The sequence below is a fragment of the Phyllobates terribilis genome, unplaced genomic scaffold, assembly GCF_046119375.1.
Source record: "Phyllobates terribilis strain yellow unplaced genomic scaffold, ASM4611937v1 Scaffold_3__8_contigs__length_932513732, whole genome shotgun sequence".
NCBI classification, from domain to species: Eukaryota; Metazoa; Chordata; class Amphibia; order Anura; family Dendrobatidae; genus Phyllobates; species Phyllobates terribilis.
The window spans coordinates 448,879,713-448,897,552 of record NW_027362763.1 but is presented as its reverse complement, the minus strand read 5'-3'; the positions used below and the strand labels follow the sequence as shown (position 1 = coordinate 448,897,552).

General features: G+C 42.4%; 1 protein-coding gene across 2 annotated transcripts in view; it reads left to right on the top strand.

Moving 5' to 3' along the window:
• Positions 1-17,840, top strand: part of USP45 (ubiquitin specific peptidase 45) — a 142,575-nt gene that overhangs the window by 1,437 nt on the left and 123,298 nt on the right. For both annotated transcript variants that reach the window (XM_073675755.1, XM_073675754.1), the window contains exons 2-3: positions 11,828-11,936; positions 16,905-17,074. In XM_073675755.1, coding sequence (XP_073531856.1) covers positions 11,834-11,936; positions 16,905-17,074 — 273 coding nt within the window. In that variant the 5' untranslated portion in view covers positions 11,828-11,833. The remainder of the gene's footprint in view (positions 1-11,827; positions 11,937-16,904; positions 17,075-17,840) is intronic.

Here is a 17,840-nt window from a genome sequence, read left to right as displayed (position 1 = left end):
ATTTATCACCCACTCCTGGTTTTGGCTCCCACTCCTGAGAAAAAATACTGACCGAATACGGACCAAATACTGATAGTGGGGCCGTGGCCTTAGTGTAAGTGCACACATTGTTTATTAGTGTTACATGCAGTCAGCACCAACCGCTGGCTCCCAGACACTGTTCATAGAGGTGTACTGTTTTCCTTCACTGTAAATCTCCCTTTTAGAAGGGCCTACAAGTTCTCAATAGGGTTTAGGTCAGGTGAGGAAGGGGCATGTCATTATTCTCTCCTCTTTAAGGCCCTGGACAACCCCTTTAAGTACAACCCTGGAGTACTTCGCTGCATGCGATGGAGCATTGTCCTGCATAACAATCTTGTTTTTTTTTTTTTTAAATATGCAGACTTTTTCTCATACCACTGCTTGAAGAAAGTGTCTCCTAAAAACTTAGAGTTGATTTTTGAGTCCATCCTTAAGCGGAAAAGTTCCAACTAGCTCATCTATAATAATACCAGCACCTCATCTCCACCTTGCTGAATTGAAGTGGAGATCTGTGCCCATTACTGATCCAGCCTCGGGCCCATCCATCTGGTCTGTCGAAAGTCGCTCTCGTTTCATCAGTCCACAAAACCATAGAAAAATCTGTCTTCAGATATTTCTTGGCTCAGTCTTGATGTTTCACCTAATTGTCTTGTTCAGTGGTGGTCAGCACTGAACACGTTGTACTTCTGAGCACTCCAGGGAGGTTTGGTCTGGAATACGACAGCACTGGAGGAATAAGGTTTCTGGTCACCTCACATTTGATTCTTCTCAAGTCTTTGTCAGTTTATATACATTTTTTTTTTTTCAACACAATTTTTGACTATTTACAACAAAACTCTTGATGGTTTTGTGATCACATCCCAATATCAAAAGCGCAGTATTCCTCTGCAAGACTTTTAACAATTTCTGCGGCGGTAACGCTTGTTAATAGGTCTGCCAGCTATAACAATGGTAATCCTGATGTGCTGTGCACATGATGCGGAAATTTCCTCTCAGGATTACCATTGCGGCAAAAAACCACAGCACGACCATTGTGCCGGCGTTTCCGCCGCAAATTTGCACCCATTGACTTGAATTGAACCGCAGGCATAATATTTATACCTGCGGATTTGCTGCGTTTCAATTAAAGCCAATAGGCGCAAATTCGCGGCGGTAACGTGGTACAGGTGGTTCCCGGGTCGGGAGAGGAGGACTACTACTCCTCTCATCCAACCGCCGCTCCCGCTGATAACAGCGAGAGCTGCGCGGCTGGGGGGAGCAGTAGTCTGCTCTGCCAAGTCGGCGTGCCAACGGCTAAAAAAAATAAATAAAAATAAACAAATTATACTCACCTGTCTGGCGCCCCCCCCGGTGTCCTCCTTGTCCTCGGTCCCAGCGATGCTCTCCTCCCAGCGGCCTGGGGTATACTGCAGGGAGCGCGCTCGCTCCCAACAGTGTACTGCGCTGCCAGGACCTGCGGTCACATGAGTGATCAGCTGATCGCTCACGTGACCTCACCGTGGGAACATTATGAAGATTGTTCTCATGGTGGTGAGCTCACCGGGGCTGATCAGCTTATCTTCAGCTGATGAACCCCAGTGACCTCCTTCAACATGTACACTTAGAGGAATGATTTTACACTCCTGTCAGTGTACATTGCTGTCTTCTACAGCAGTGACATCAGTGATTGCAGATGTCACTGCTGTAGAAGTGACCTGGATCGCCGAGGGACAATCTTGGACTGTGTCGTTGACGGTGGACAGGTGAGGGATATCGTTGTTTGTTTTTTTTTACTTTTTTTTTTTTCAAAAGAGCGATGGCTTCGCGGACAGAGTTCAATAAAAAATTCTTTTTAAAACCATGTGTTTTCTATTTCATTAAAATACTTTATTCTGGCCCTGTCTTTTATTGAAAAGGCGGCGATAACTTTACTATGTAGTTAGTAATGGGGGCGTCTTATAGACGCCCTCCATTACTGACCTGGGCTTCACGTCAGCCGCCAATACAAGACTGACTTGAACCCCAACCCCATTACCCCACTCGCCACCTCTACAGGGCAGTGGGAAGAGCGGAGGCTAAGCTCCAGATTTAGCGCATCTTATGGATGCGCCATTTCTGGGACTGCTGAGGGGTGATATTAATAGCTGTGGAGAGGGCCAGGATTCATGGCCCCTTTCCTGGCTGTTAATTTCAGCCTGCAGCTGTCTTTTTAATTTATGTTGCGGAGACTAGCGACTCCACCAGAGAATTTGACATGTTGCGGTCCTGAAAGACACGCCGCATGTCAATGTCCACGGGTGATCCACAGCCTCAGATGCACACATAGTGGACATGGGATTTCTAGAGATCCAATCCACTATGCTGTAACATCTGGACGCTGCGGGGTTGACGCTGTATAAACACACAGCATCAAACCTGCAGCTGCTCCTGATCGTGGCCACGTACCCAAACTCACCCGCGGCATGTCAACTTCTGTAGCGGACACACTAGTCTCCTCTGCAGATTTTGACTGATTGAAGTGTCATTATATGCGGTGGATTCACATGTACTGACAGCAAAAGTGCGGCAATAGAACACCGCAAAAATACGGTGCATCCAAAGCGCTGCTGAGTGCTGATCAGAGGGACGTAGTGGCTAACCAAATAGCTGTGAGCTGTTAATAATGGCCAGGGACCATGTTTGCAAATGGCAGCTCACAGCTGCCGCATAAATTACATGAATGGAAATTCTAATGAGAATGGGATTAGCTGACACCTAGCTCTTTTTTTGGTGATGACAAGGTGTCAATCAGACCCTTTTATCACCAAACCTAATTAAAGTAAAGAGTTAAATAAACACACAGACACAGAGCAAACACTTTATTTGAAATACAACAGACACATTCTTTAATCATTTAAATTAACCAATATACTCACCCCAGTTCTGACGGTAATCCAAGGGTTTAAGCAATGCCCCACCAAGTGACTTTATTTAGCTCCAAAAAACATTCATTGATGTACAAAAATGTGCTTTTTTTCCTGCCAAGGAGATGCAGAAACTCTCAGGAAATTTCTGCTTCAAATCCTGAACGTGCGCACATAGCCTTAGGTGAAGTTACCACTTGTGTCTGAGGCTCCCTGTCAAGTTCCACCAGTACTGGAAAAAAAGCCCAGTTTGCTTCACTTTATATTTCCATTGAAATAACTGGCACCCGAACAGAAACCAAACACTTTAGTGGGTCTAGTATGATTTCTTAAATTGATGTATTTTAAACTCATGTGAACGCTGGCTGACTGCGTTCACTTTTTGCGCTCGCTGACTGCGTTCCCTTTTTGAGTTGGCTGCATCAGCTTAGATTCCAAGATGGCACCAGCTCCCTGCTCTGCGCCCCCTGCTAAGCTCTGGCTGTGTCAATGTAGAACGCATCCAGTACTTAGTAGAGAGGAGAGAGGTGGTGCCAGGACAGGGGGTGGGTGTCTTTTTATATTTTGAGCTCTGGTGCACACTTCCACACTGCTCTGATCGGCTGTCTGTACGGGGAGAGTTGAGAGCCGATCCTTCTGTGACATGTGGGCCTTGAGTTTGACATCTCTGTGTAAGTCTTGGATTACTTCTTCAGTGGGTGGTCCCTCTGCCACCACTTACATTTATCCCTGGATGAAGCTGTTTTTATTGTAGGAGTTCCATTTGCTGTTCTTTTAATGAAATATAGACACTATTGTGAACCTGGTCTAAGTGTTTGCAGTAGTTATGCCTGAAAATAATGCACACCAGCTATGTATGAAAACAATATTTATAACCTGCACAGATATGTTTAAATATGTCTGTGCCTTGATGAAACATCTGGTATTTCACATTGTGTTACCATTTACTGTGCTGACACATGTAGATATTTGTACAGTATCTGCTATTGTAGTCATTGAAGACTACTACTCTTCCTTTAACCCCGTAAGAACAATAATTATGGGATGTGAGGCCACAGCTATTATTTTTCCCTTAAATTAATGTATTCCAAGCGCAAAAAATGCTTTCATTTTTTCAGTTGATGTAGCCTTATGTGAATTCTGTTTTGCAGAGCATATTTTTTTATAGGTATCTGTATCATGATATAAATTCTTTTGAAAAATGTATTTTATTTATTTTTTTGAGGGGAGTGGAATGGGAAGAAAGACGTCAATTCTACATTTTTCTTAGTTGCTTTTTATTACAAATTTTTGGGAGGCTAAGGAGCAACAAAGTAATTCTGGCATTGCGGGTGTTTTGCATTTTTTTATTTCCCACAGTGTTTGTTATTTGAGGGTTTTTTATTATACATAATAAAGAGGCCGCTGTTTTATTTTTCTTAAGATTTTTACTTTTAATCTCACTAATTGACTAGAATTGAAATCAGGAACAGGGCTCAGATAGCAGAGATGGAGGACCATTGTTAGGACATCCTTAACCCCTTCTTCACAAGTATCCCAGCTGATGATGGCTGATTTATTCTACCATCATCTGCTTCTAACATCCACGAACAGAGATGTTAACTTGTCAAATACTGCTGTGAATCTCTGACAGCAGCATTTAACACGCATTGGCAGGGGATATGTCATTCCATGCGCCCATCGACGTGTCCATGACATGATCATGGGATTCCATGACAGCTAGGGGTCTGCTAAAGACCTCCATGTTTGTCATGAAGTCTCTTCCGTAAAAGTCAGCGTTTAGCTGGCTTTTATAGGATATCATGATTTTAACTATACATAGTAGCAGGGCTGTGGAGTCAGTGTCCATTTTGGTGGAGTCTATGTAAAATGGACCGACTCAGTCTTCTAAAATATATAATAAATTGGGTTTAGTAGTACATTGCAGGATTTGCCGTAAATGTTTTCATAAGAATTTGGGAAAGGTATGAAATGTCCTATAAGTGTCTGTTCTATTCCTGATCTAAGGATCTGGGCTTTTAGATGAGATGAATCTGTGCTGCACTTTATGTACATGCTCTGTAGTGAGGCCGAGCTGTGGAGTCGGAAGTCAGGGAAATTGAGGAGTTGGAGGCTTGGCTTACTGACTCCAATACCCTGCATAGTAGTGCTGATTCCCTGCATCTATAGTAAAGTGATGCTTCAATTCCCCTAAGGGAACTAACAAATACAGTAAAAAGTGGAAAAAATGTGGTTTTTTTTTTTTTTTTTAAATCTGAAAAAAAAATAAAAAATACAAAAGTTAAAATTTTCCTCCTTTCACCCCATTAAAAAAAGGACGTTTGGTATCGCTGTGTTCATAAAAGTCCTTAGCCCGATAGGTAAGCAGTAGTGTTGAGCGATACCTTCCGATATCAGGAAATATCGTATCGGATTGGATCAGACCGATACCCAAAAAGTATCGGATATCGCCGATTCCGATACCGGAAACCAATGCAAGTCAATGGGACACAAATATCGGAATGAAAATAAACCCTTTCTTTCCTTGTAGGTTAATTCTACAGGAAGTAAAACAACTAAGAATAATGTAGAATGTATTACGCGAAAAGCCGGCAATTCATCAGCGGCATACACTTTACCCGACAATTTACAACAGAAAGAATAGAGCTTCACACATAGATTAGATAGATAGAAACATGTCAGTCACATATATAAGAAGTACAGTGACAGTGTTGCTTACTGTACTTGTCATTTAGTGTAAAGGATTTATTTAAAAAAATAATTGTGTTTTCATGCACCGTCTCTTTAAAAAAGCCGGCCGGCAATTCAGCATCTGTACCCGACAATTTAGAATAGAAGGAATAGAGCTTCACACATAGATTAGATAGATAGAAACATGTCAGTCACATATATATGAAGTACAGTGACAGTGTTGATTACTGTACTTGTCATTTAGTGTTAAAATAAAGGATTTATTTAAAAAAAAATTGGCGTGGGGTTCCCCTTAATTTTAGGCTCTAACGGAGGTTAAGCAGACGGCTGGGGCAGATGTTTGAAGCCTGGGAAGGGGGTAATACCCACGGAGCTTCCCAGGCTACTAATATCAGCCCCCAGCTGAATACCTAGCCTTTACTAGCTATTAAAATGGGGGACCCCCTCAAAAAAATGACGTGGGGTCCCCCCTAATTTAATAGCTAGCAAAGGCTAGGCAGACAGCTGGGGGCTGATATTAATAGCCCAGGAAGGGTGCCATGAATATTGGCCCCCTTCCAGGCTAGAAACACCAGCCGTCAGCCGCCCCAGAAATGGCGCATCCACAGGATGCGCCAATTCTGGCACTTAGCCTCGCTCTTCCCACTGCCCTGTAGCGGTGGCAGTGGGGTAATAGGGCCAGGGTTGATGTCAGCTTATAATGCCAGCTGACATCAAGCCCAGGTTAGTAATGGAGAGGCGTCTATAAGACACCCCCATTACTAACCCCATAGTCAAAGTTAAAAAAAAAAACACAAACACCCAGAATAAAGTCCTTTAATTGAAATAAACACACAATTCTTTATTGTTTTAAATTAAACTCTACTTACCATCACGCCCATTCCAGCTGAAGCCAACGATCTCCTGCAATAAAAGAAAAATAATAAAGCAACACCATCCTTACCTTTCCATGGTTCCCAGGACAGCTTCAGCTCTGCTACATCGAGATGACAGGCTGGACCGCAGCAGAACGCTGCCATCCAGCCTGTCATCCCGCAGACACTGAGAAGCGCAGGCATGCTTGCGCTCCTCAGTGTCTCGCTGTGACGGCATCCAGATGAGCCGAGTTCATGTCCAATGAACTCAGCTCACCTCATGCACGTCACTGACAGCGTGGGAGAATTCTCCTGCACTCAGCGCTTCAGCGTGAGAATTTTCCCACACTGTCCGTGACATGCATGAGGTGAGCTGAGTTCATTGGACATGAACTCGGCTCATCTGTAGGTAACCACTGGCCACCAATGACATGTATTTAAAATTTATTGGGGACACAGTAGGGCAATTTAAATAGCAGGATCAGGCTGATGGGAACTACTGCTCCCATCAAGCTGATCCTGCTGGCACGAGTGGACGGGGGACAGACATAGGCCGATGGGAGTAGTAGTGTCACATCGGCCTATGTCTGCCTGCACGCGCACACACACACATCGCACAGACACCGCGCACACGCACAGACACCGCGCACACTCGCAGACATCGCACAGACACCGCGCACACTCGCAGACATCGCACAGACACCGCAGACATCGCACAGACACCCCGCACACACTCGCAGACACACGCACAGACACCCACACACACCAATCATGACGGGCTGATCGTCTGGGAGGCTGACCTGTGCGGTCGTGGGAAAGTTCATGTGAGTTCATGCAATGCAGTCAAGCATGAACTCACGTGAACCCTCTGAGGGCACCGCGGCTACTTCAAATGAACAGCTGATCAGCATCACCTGATACCTCAGCTGTTCATTTGAAATAACCGGCGGGAAAGCGCAGCACAGAACGGGAAAGCCGGCGGTGAAGTCTTTTCACTGCCGGCTTCCCCGCCCGGGTCCTTCGCTCCCCGCTCCTTGGTGCTGCGCTCCCCGCCCGGTCCTAACTTACGATCGGGATGGGAGGTGGGGAGGGGAGCGGAGGATCGGGGTGGGAGGCTGCGGGGAAGCAGTATGGGGCTGAGTGATTGTTTAAAAGTTGGCGGCTTTTTACCACCCGCCGGCGTTTAAACGATCAGGAGAATTCTCCCACGCTGGGATGGCGTTCTGATGACAGGCTGGATCGCAGCTGAGCGCTGCCATCCAGCTTGTCATACTTCAGAGACACTGCAGAGCGCAGGCATTATGGGAACTTCCGATTCCGGTATTCGATATTGTAAAAGTATCGGAATTCCGATACCGCGAATATCGGCCGATACCCGATATTTCAGTATCGGAATGCTCAACACTAGTAAGCAGTGCAATGAGAAAAAAGAAACGCCAGAATTATGTTTTTTTGGCTGCCACAACATTGCATTAAAATGCAGTAAGAGGCAATAACTGACCTGGCCAATAGACGTGAGTCCCATGAGTCGATATGCCAAAGTCTACCATTGGCATTATTGACAGCTACATTTAAAGAGTTAAACTCTGGCATTCGGTGTTCTCATGGATCACCTAATTTTCATTTCTGTATGTCAGGTGGGATCCTGCAAGTCATCAGGCAATATCCGCCCAATCAGCATGGCATATATATCCATCATGGAGCCCATAGCATTACATTAACCCCTTCACGAAATTTCCAGTATATACATGTCATGGTCGGGAAGTACTTCCCAACCACTGCAGTATATATACGTCATGACGACCACCAGCGCACAGGAGGCTGTGTGCTGACGATCATTGCTGGATGTCAGCTGATTCTGACAGCTGACACCCAGCACTCACTGCCAGGAGAGGTTCCTGCACCACTCCCAGCAGTTTTAACCCGCTAAATGATGCGATCGATATCAGTCGCAGCATTTAGCAGGCATGCAGAGGGAGGAGAGCCCCATCTTCATTCCGATCGGCTCTCCTGCTACGCCATCGCAAGGGACCGATGACGACATCCAGGTTACCAGAGATGGCTAACTTGTTACACCATGTTCAGAGCATGATGTAGCAACTTTGTGTGTCAGTGCAGCACTGCTTGTGCATTGCTATGTTTTATAAGCGATCAGGAACAATCAGAATTAAAAAAGTGAAAGTCCCATAGAGGGACTAAGTAAAAAAGTTAAAAAAAAAAATAGTAAGAAAAAAAATATATATATTGTACCCATAAATATTTTTATGAAAACCAACAAGCTACCATACATCTCCATCGGCAGAAAAATAAAAAAGTTACAGCTCTCCAAATAAAGTGATGCAAAAATAATTATTTTTTTCTATCAAATAGTTTTTATTGTGTAAAATCGCCAAAACATAAAAAAATAATCTAAATGTTTTTACTGCTGTAATTGTACTGACCCAAAGAATAAAGCTGCCTTAGCAATTTTACCATATACGGAACGGCATAATAAAAAACCCCAAAAACATTTCCTGAATTGCTGTTTTTGTTCATTCTGCCTTCCAAAAATCGGAATAGAAATCGATCAAAAAATGTCATGCGCCCGAAAATGGTACCAAGAAAAACATTATCTCGTCCTGCAAAAAACAATCCGTCAAATGACTCGGCCGAAATATGGAAAAATTATAGCTCTCAAAATATGGCAATGCAGAAACTAGTTTTTGCACAAAAAAAGGCGTCTTTCAGCGATCTTTTTCTGCAGCAAAACCTGATCTCTTGACAGGAGGTTGTTCAGGATTTTTGTTGCTGTTTTTTTTTGCTTTTTTTGTGCGTTTTTTCAGCTTTTTTCCCACTGTCCTTTTCTCTGTTATGCATGTACATAAGGTTCGGTGAAAAAAAAAAAATATCTCATTCTGGTTTAGGCACAAAAACGCTGAAAACTTTTTTAACCAGCCATTACTTCAAGTGGGTGAAAAAAACCCTGAAATAAGTGACATGCTCTATTTTGAAAAAAAACATGTAAAGCACAAAATCCTGTACAAAAAATAACATGTGCAATGAGATTTCTGGAATCTCATAGACTTTGCTGGTACTGCAAAATGCAGCGGAAAATTTGCATAAAAAAAAAGCATCAAAAAACGCTGAAAAAACCATGATGTGTGAACATAACCTAAGTGTGTGACAGCAGCCAAACATAAAAAAAGCAATATAAATCTTGGATCGCTGTAATTGCACTGACCCGAAGAATAAAGTTGTCTGATCACTTACAGGCTATGTTCACACATGCTGGGTTTTTCAGCATCACAAATCTGCAGCAAAACCTAATCTCTGCCATGAAATCAGCTGCGTCAAAAGCGCAGGTTTTGCTGCGCTTTTTGTATGTTTTTTTTTTTTACTGTCCTTTTGTCTATTTATGCATGTATATAAAGTTCTGTGAAAAAAAGAACCCCATTCTATTTTGCCATCAAAAACGCTGATGCAAATTTTACTGCGTTCTTGATGCGTTTTTTTTTTTAGTGTTTTTTTCACCACCTATTACTTCCTATCGGTGAAAAAACGTTGAAAGAAGTGACATTCTCTATTTTCCAAAAACCCAACCATGGCACAAAATACGCAACAACAAAAAAACCATGATGTGTGAACAGAGAATTCTGGTTTCTCATAGACCTTGCTCGTGCTGCAAAACGCATCTGAAAATTTGCATAAAAATCTGCAGCAAAAAAGTAGCCATATATACATACATAGCCATACAGTACGAGAAACAGCGTAAAAACGAAATAAAACCAATTCTTCACCTGCTGTTGATTTGTTCATTCTGTCTCCCAAAGATCGCAGTATGGCTCGGCTCACATTTATCCTGTGCTCCACACTGAGCGCTTACACCGGGGTTTCTGTGTAAATCTCTGAAATACGTGATTCAGATGTAACCCCCAGCGGAACATTCCTTACAGTGAGGAAGATGGGGGCACTGTGGATGCCGTCTGGCCTGTGATCCTGTGGTGTCCGTCTTTTTAGGCGTGCATGAAAGCACGGTCAGGCGCATTTTTGAAAAGGACACCGCTAAACAGAGGCCAGACGGAGTTCAGAGTCACTCTACTGCCTCATTATAGTGAATTGATCCCTCGGGGGTTTCATCTGAATCACATGGCCTTGGAGATTTAGATGGAAACCCTGATATAAGTGCTCAGTATAGAGAGCCAGATAAATGTGATCACAAACGTTATGTAAAATGTTCCCAATAAAAGCTTCAACTCAATCCTCAAAAAAAAAAAAAAAACACTCAGATCCATCATCTGTTAACGGAAATATAGAGGACTTCCACATTACTGGTAGCACAAAAGCTCTGGAAAAGCGCTATGGCTCCTCACACCCCCCAAAAAATCCAGCAAATTCTGTGCTCCCAAATCCAAATGCCCCCCTCCCTTCTGAGCCCCAGTGTGCCTAAACCACATTTAGCATCCACACGTTTGGCATCTCTGTAGCGATGAGAACCCACCTAATTTATGGGTGTCTCCAGAAGCATGAGCTAGGCACTACAATGTACTGGGCACTAGAATGGCAGTTTGCAATTTTCACTCAGCAACATCCACTACTGCTTGTTTCTGGAAAACACTCATGGAGTCAAAATCATCAGTTCACCTGTAGATAATTTCCAAAATGGCGTCACTTGAGGGGGAATTCTGCTATTATCTCCTGTTATCCTTGTAACAATGAAAAAATTTGGGGCTAAAACAACTTTTTTTGGGGAAAAACAATTTTTCTCATTTTCACAGATTAACGTTGTAAAATTCTGTGAAGCAACTGTGGGTTCAAGGTGATCACCACACATCTAGATAAATTCCTTGATGGGTCTAGTTTCCAAAATGGGGTCACTTGTTGGAGGTTTTTACTGTTTAGGCACATCAGGAGCTCTGTGTACGCAACATGACACCCGCAGACCATTCCTTCAAACTCTGCGTTCCAAAACATCACTCCTTCCTTTCTGAGCTTTCTGAGCCCTGCTGTGCGTCCAAACAGTAGTTTCCCCCTCCCCCCACATATGTGGTATCGGCATACTCAGGAGAAATTAAACAGATTTTGGGGTCCATTTCTCCTGTTACACTTGTGAAAATAAAAAAATTGGGGCTAAAAACATTTTTGTTGGAAAAATGTGATTTTATATATTTTCATGGCTCTACGTTATAAACTTCTGTGACGCATATGAGGGTTCAAGGTGCTCACAACACAGCTACATACATTCCTTGAGGAGTCTAGTTTCCAAAATTCAGTCACTTGTAGAGGGTTTCCACAAGCAGTCTGTCAGTAAATGTATACATGCTGCTTCTTGTGTGGACACATAAGTTAGTTGATTTAAAAATGTATCTAAATATTGAAATTACTTTTTATTTTGCCTTAAAGCTGCAGATGAGAGTAAAGGAGCCATGTTCTTTGGGAGGTTCAGAAAAGACGAGGAGGAGTAGACGGACTAGTCGTCCCCCTGATGAAGATTCCTCAGATGACGTTATTGGTATGAGCAAAGTTCTACTATATAAGCGTCAATAGACATGAATGATAATTACTATATAAGCGTCAATAGACATGAATGATAATTCAAAGACCAATATAGAATAAGGTGAAAAAGACTGAGTAGAGTTGCTTTTGTATAGTTGTTAAAAGGAATCTGTCAGCAGGTTTTTACTACCTCATCTGAGAGCAACATGATGTAGACAGAGAAGCTGAATCTAAGGATGTATCACTTAGTTTACTGGGTGCAGTCATTTTGATCCAATCAGAGCTTTTGGATTTAAAAAGAAAGCAGAGCTGAGAAAGCTAACTCCAACCACACCACATCTAATCACACCCACACTAGGCTCTGTATGTATAAAGTTCATAGACAGTGAGGTGCTCATCACAGGAGAGGTGGTAGTCGGACTACAGTCATGGCCAAAAGTATTGAGAATGAGACAAATAGTAATTTTTCCAAAGTTTACTGCTTCATTTTTTGTAATGGCAATTTGCATATACTCCTGAATGTCAAAGAGTGATCAGCTTAACAGCAATTACTGTACTTGCAAAGTCAATATTTGCCCAGAAAATGAACTTTAACCCCCAAAACACATTTCAACATCATTGCAGTCCTGCCTTAAAAGGAGCAGCTAACATCGTTTTAGTGATTGATCCATTAACACATGTGTGGGTGTTGATGAGGACAGGGCTGGCGATCAATCAGTCATGCTTAAGTAAGAATGACATCACTGGACACTTTAAGGCTATGTGCCCACGTTGCATTTATGAAGCAGAAAATTTCTGCTGCATAAATGCAAGTCCTCTCCCGGAAAAACGCATGCGGAATTCCGCACGCGTTTATCGCGCATTTTTCGCGCGTTTATCACGCGTTTTCCACATGCGGAATTGCCTTGCGTTTTTTATGCATTGGACAAAGGCAATTCCGCTTGCGGAAACGCAAAATTAAATGACATGCTGCGGATTTTTGAACGCGGCATAAACGCTGCGGAAAAATCCGCAGCATGTGCATAGAACTTGCGGAATCCCATTGGGGACCATGGGGTGCGGATATACATGCGTTTTTCAAGCGTTTACGCTGCGGAAATTCCGCAGCATATACGCTTGAAAAATGCTACGTGGGCACACAGCCTAAAAGGAGGCTGCTTCTTGGTATCATTGTTTCTCTTCAGTTAACCATGGTTATCTCTAAAGAAACACGTGCAGCCATCATTGCACTGCACAAAAATGGCCTAACAGGGAAGAGTATCGCAGCTACAAAGATTGCACCTCGGTCAACAATCTATCGCATCATCAAGAACTTCAAGGAGAGAGCTTCCATTGTTGTCAAAAAGGCTCCAGGGCGCCCAAGAAAGACCAGCAAGCGCCAGGACCGTATCTTAAAACTGTTTCAGCTGCGGGATCGGACTACCAGCAGTGCCGAGCATGCTCAGGAAGGGCAGCAGGCTGGTGTGAGTGCTTCTGCACGCACTGTGAGGCAGAGACTCTTTGAGCAAGGGCTGGTTTCAAGGAGGGCAGCAAAGAAGCCACTTCTCTCCAGAAAAAACATCAGGGACCGACTGATATTCTGCAAAAGGTACAGGGAGTGGACTGCTGAGGACTGGGGCAAAGTCATTTTCTCTGATGAATCCCCTTTTCGATTGTTTGGGACATCTGGAAAACAGCTTATTCGGAGAAGAAGAGGTGAGCGCTACCACCAGTCTTGTCTCATGCCATCCTTAAAGCATCCTGAAACCATTCATGTGTGGGGTTGCTTCTCAGCCAAGGGAATCGGCTCACTCACAGTCTTGCCTAAAAACACAGCCATGAATAAAGAATGGTACCAGAATGTCCTCCAAGAGCAACTTCTCCCAACCGTCCAAGAGCAGTTTGGCGCCCAACAATGCCTTTTCCAGCATGATGGAGCACCTTGCCATAAAGCAAAGGTGATAACTAAATGGCTCATGGAACAAAACATAGAAATTTTGGGTCCATGGCCTGGAAGCTCCCCAGATCTTAATCCCATTGAGAACTTGTGGTCAATCATCAAGAGACGGGTGGACAAACAAAAAACAACAAATTCTGGCAAAATGCAAGCATTGATTATGCAAGAATGGACTGCTATCAGTCAGGATTTGGTCCAAAAGTTGATTGAGAGCATGCCAGGGAGAATTACAGAGGTCTTGAAGAAGAAGGGGCAACACTGCAAATATTGACTTGCTGCATTAACTCATTCTAACTGTCAATATAACCTATTGGTACTCAGAATATGATTGCAATTATATTTCTGTATGTGATATAAACATCAGACAAACACTAATAAAAACCAGAGGCCAGCAGATCATGTGAAAATATAATTTTGGTGTCATTCTCAAAACTTTTGGCCATGACTGTAGTGTAATCCGGCGATGTTAATCTCTTAGTGATAAACCCTTCACAGTTAGTAAACTACAGCACGCACTTTGACAAGTGACATATCACTGAATTCTGTGGCTCAACCTCTATTTCCTGCTGTCTTCAGATTACATAGCAAAAACCTGCTTAGAGATTCCCTTTTAATAGAAAAGTTAAATTCAGACTAGCACAGCAGCTCAGTGGTTAGCATATCACACCAAGGACAACATCTGCAAGGAGTTTGTATGTTCTCCCTGTGTTTGTGTGGGTTTCCTGTGTGTATTTCGATTTCCTCCCACACTCCGAAGACATACTGATAGGAAATCTAGATTGTGAGCCCCAACGGAGACAGTGCCGATAATATCGTCGCTATATAAATGAGTAAATAAAATATATTCAATACACTTATTTATTTTAGTTAGTCACTCGCTCTTTTTCACTCATATCCTAATAATTGAAGTAAAGGTTTAGAATTTACAGCTCTGTAATATGTAGCTGCCTCTGTATAAAGGGTCCAAATGTAATTGGATAATTATCTTAAAAGCTCTTTTAATGGGCTACATGAGTTATTCCTATGTTAATCCATCAGTTAAGCAGGTAAAAAGTCTGGAGCTGATTCCAGGTGTGCATTTGCATTTGGAAGTTGTTGTAAACCCACAACATGCAATCAAAGGAGCTTTTAATGGAAGTGAAACAGACCATCATTAGGCTGAAAAATGAAGAAATCCATCAGAGGGATATCAGAAGTGTTAGAGAAGTGGGCAAATAAACAGTTTTGTACATTCTGCAAAGAAAAAAAAGAGCGCACTGGTGAGCTTGGGAACTCAAAAAGCCGAATATGTCCACGGAAAACAGTGGTGGATAATCGCGGAGTCCTTTCCATGGTGAAGGAAAACCCCTTCACAACATTCACCCAAGTGAAGAACACTCTCCAGGAAGTAGGTGTTTCAGTATCTAAGTCTACTATAAAGATAAGACTTCATGAGAACAAATACAGAGTGTTCACCACAAGGTACAAACGATTAATCAGCCTTTAAAATAAAAAGGCCAGATTAGACTTTGCCAAAAATAACATCTAAAGAAGTCGGCCCAGTTCTGTAAAAGCATTCTTTGGACAGATGAAACTACAACCTGTACCAGAATGATGGGAAGAACAAAGTATGGAGAATACTTGGAATGGCTCATGATCCAAAGCAAACTACATCCTCTGTAAAACATGGTGGAGGCAGTGCGATGGCATGTGTGAGGCCCTGTTGTTTCTATGTCCACCACTGCCTCAAAGTTAACACGCAGGTGCACTTTGCTCTGCGTTATCAAGAGCAAAGTCCTGTATTGTGCCAGCCCCTATAGATCGGAAGTGAAGTCAGCACATGTTCGTTACAAGACTTTGCTCTGCCCTTGGTAGGTGCACCAAAGTGTGCAAAATTCGCAGCAATCTGAGGATGACTTAGGACGCATGTACCACGTAATTTAATGCAGGACGACGGCAGTTCTGCTGATAGAGGAGGCACAGACCAGGGACACCCATTAAACTGGACTGTACTGATTAGTATATAGTACAGGAGACTTATGAAAGGTAATTTATAGGTTATGCAGGGGGACTAAGTGTCTTGCATACAGATTTATGGATGGCGGTACAAGAGTAGATAAAGGTGATGGCTTTTTTTTATATTGTTAAAAACTGGTGACAGGTACCCTTTAAAATATTGTACGCTAGTCGTCTTCAACTGCGCAAAAAAGAATGTATATAGATTTTGTACTCCACTAGGTTACTGGAATACTATTGCCGAAAAATCCTGTGATAATGCAAAAAGTCCCAAATAGTAAAATAGGCTAAAGTATCTGTTTAATCAAAACTCTCGTAATACAAAAAGAAAAAAAAAAAGTTAACTTATAAAAAGGCGCAAATTAAATTGATATGTCACAGATAAAAAGTCATTATTAGAACAATTTGTACTCCAGAAATAGGTTCAAAAGCAATTATGGATCAGTCCCAAAGTGTATTAGAAAGTTTAAGAGCTCAAAATTTATATATTAGTTTATCGTTATTTATATAAGACTGTAAAATCCCTTTAAAGCAGTCACTTCATCCATGACATGTGGTGTCCCACACTCATTTAGATCATGTGTTACATAAAAAAGCTGAGGACAGTTTTAAGAGTTGTTCCCATCTTAAAAAGTCATGTCATATCACTAGGATATTACACAGTTTAATAAGTGGTATTTGGCCTCTGGGACTCAGCGCATGCTGAGAATTAAGGTATCGTAGCAATGGTATAGCGCTGTGCAGGGTAAACTTAAGATCAGTACTGCTGAACCTTCATTAATCGTTCAGTAGGACCCCATGATCCTAAGGTGATGGCATATACTAGTGAACGTTGCTTTAAATGATGAGACTACCCCTCGAAGGACTGTTGAGGGAAAAATAACAGTGAGTTGTCTCCTTTCCATTGCACCAAAGCAGGTCTTGTAGTAGAGGTGATATGTGTCCTGAATTTGAATGAATGAATACTAAGGAGCCCTGTTAGTTTGTATTAATCATTACATCAATGATGCTGTTTTGTTGGGTGTCTCTTGAAAATGTCTTGTTGCTTTACAGGTCTTACCTGCCATCATGTGAGCCAAGCAGTAGATGTGACTCAGGTGAAGAAAGCCGTGTCTCAGAATGTATGGTGCTCATGCACAGATTGCATGAAGGAGAGAAGGACGAAGGATGGAGAGTTCACTCCTCCAGTGGATGTTTGGCTTTGCCTTAAATGCGGCCATCAGGTGAAAATTACTCCTAGAAACGGTGAATTCACCAATGCACTAATAGTTAAAGCATGGCTTCTCGTTGGAAATATGCTTTGGTTTACTTTGCCCTGACCTTTGCTTTATGGGTTTTCATGCGTTGTATTTTGCCTGCCAGAAGCAATAACTTCTAAAGTGTACTGTGATCTCTAATTCTGAATGTATTAGAGAAAACCTGTTATTAAAATGCATTTTTTTCTGTTTCCCGAGCAATACGCAAATCTACGAGAATCTATTTCTATCTTATGTATGTCCAGTTTTAGAATGCAGGGTTTAGATCATATGACCTAATTTACAGCTATAATCTGCGGCAAAAAAGAAGTGGGCTGTATTCCCAGAGGCATGACTGGAAAATCGTAGGCCCCAATGCCAAATATCCAAAAGGGCCCCCAACTATTGTTTAATTGTATGTCTTCTCATTTAGGACAGAAAGACCTATTAGACCCCCATGTGCTCTGGGGGTGCTACTTGTATCCACCATAGTTACACCTCCTTGTATTTTTGGTCTCATACACATACATCAATTAACGTTTACTGACTATAGGTAGTAGCAGTGTCTATTGAGCCAAGGAAAGTGTCCTCTGCATGGCGGAACTGCTAGGCCTGTATATTTTCTATAGACCTACACGTGGACTTCATAGTTACAGTCACTTGTATGCCCTATTTTATAAAATACTTCTGTATATCTTTTTAGGCCACAATGTAAACAAATGTAAAACAGAACAAAAAGGGAAAAAACTCAACT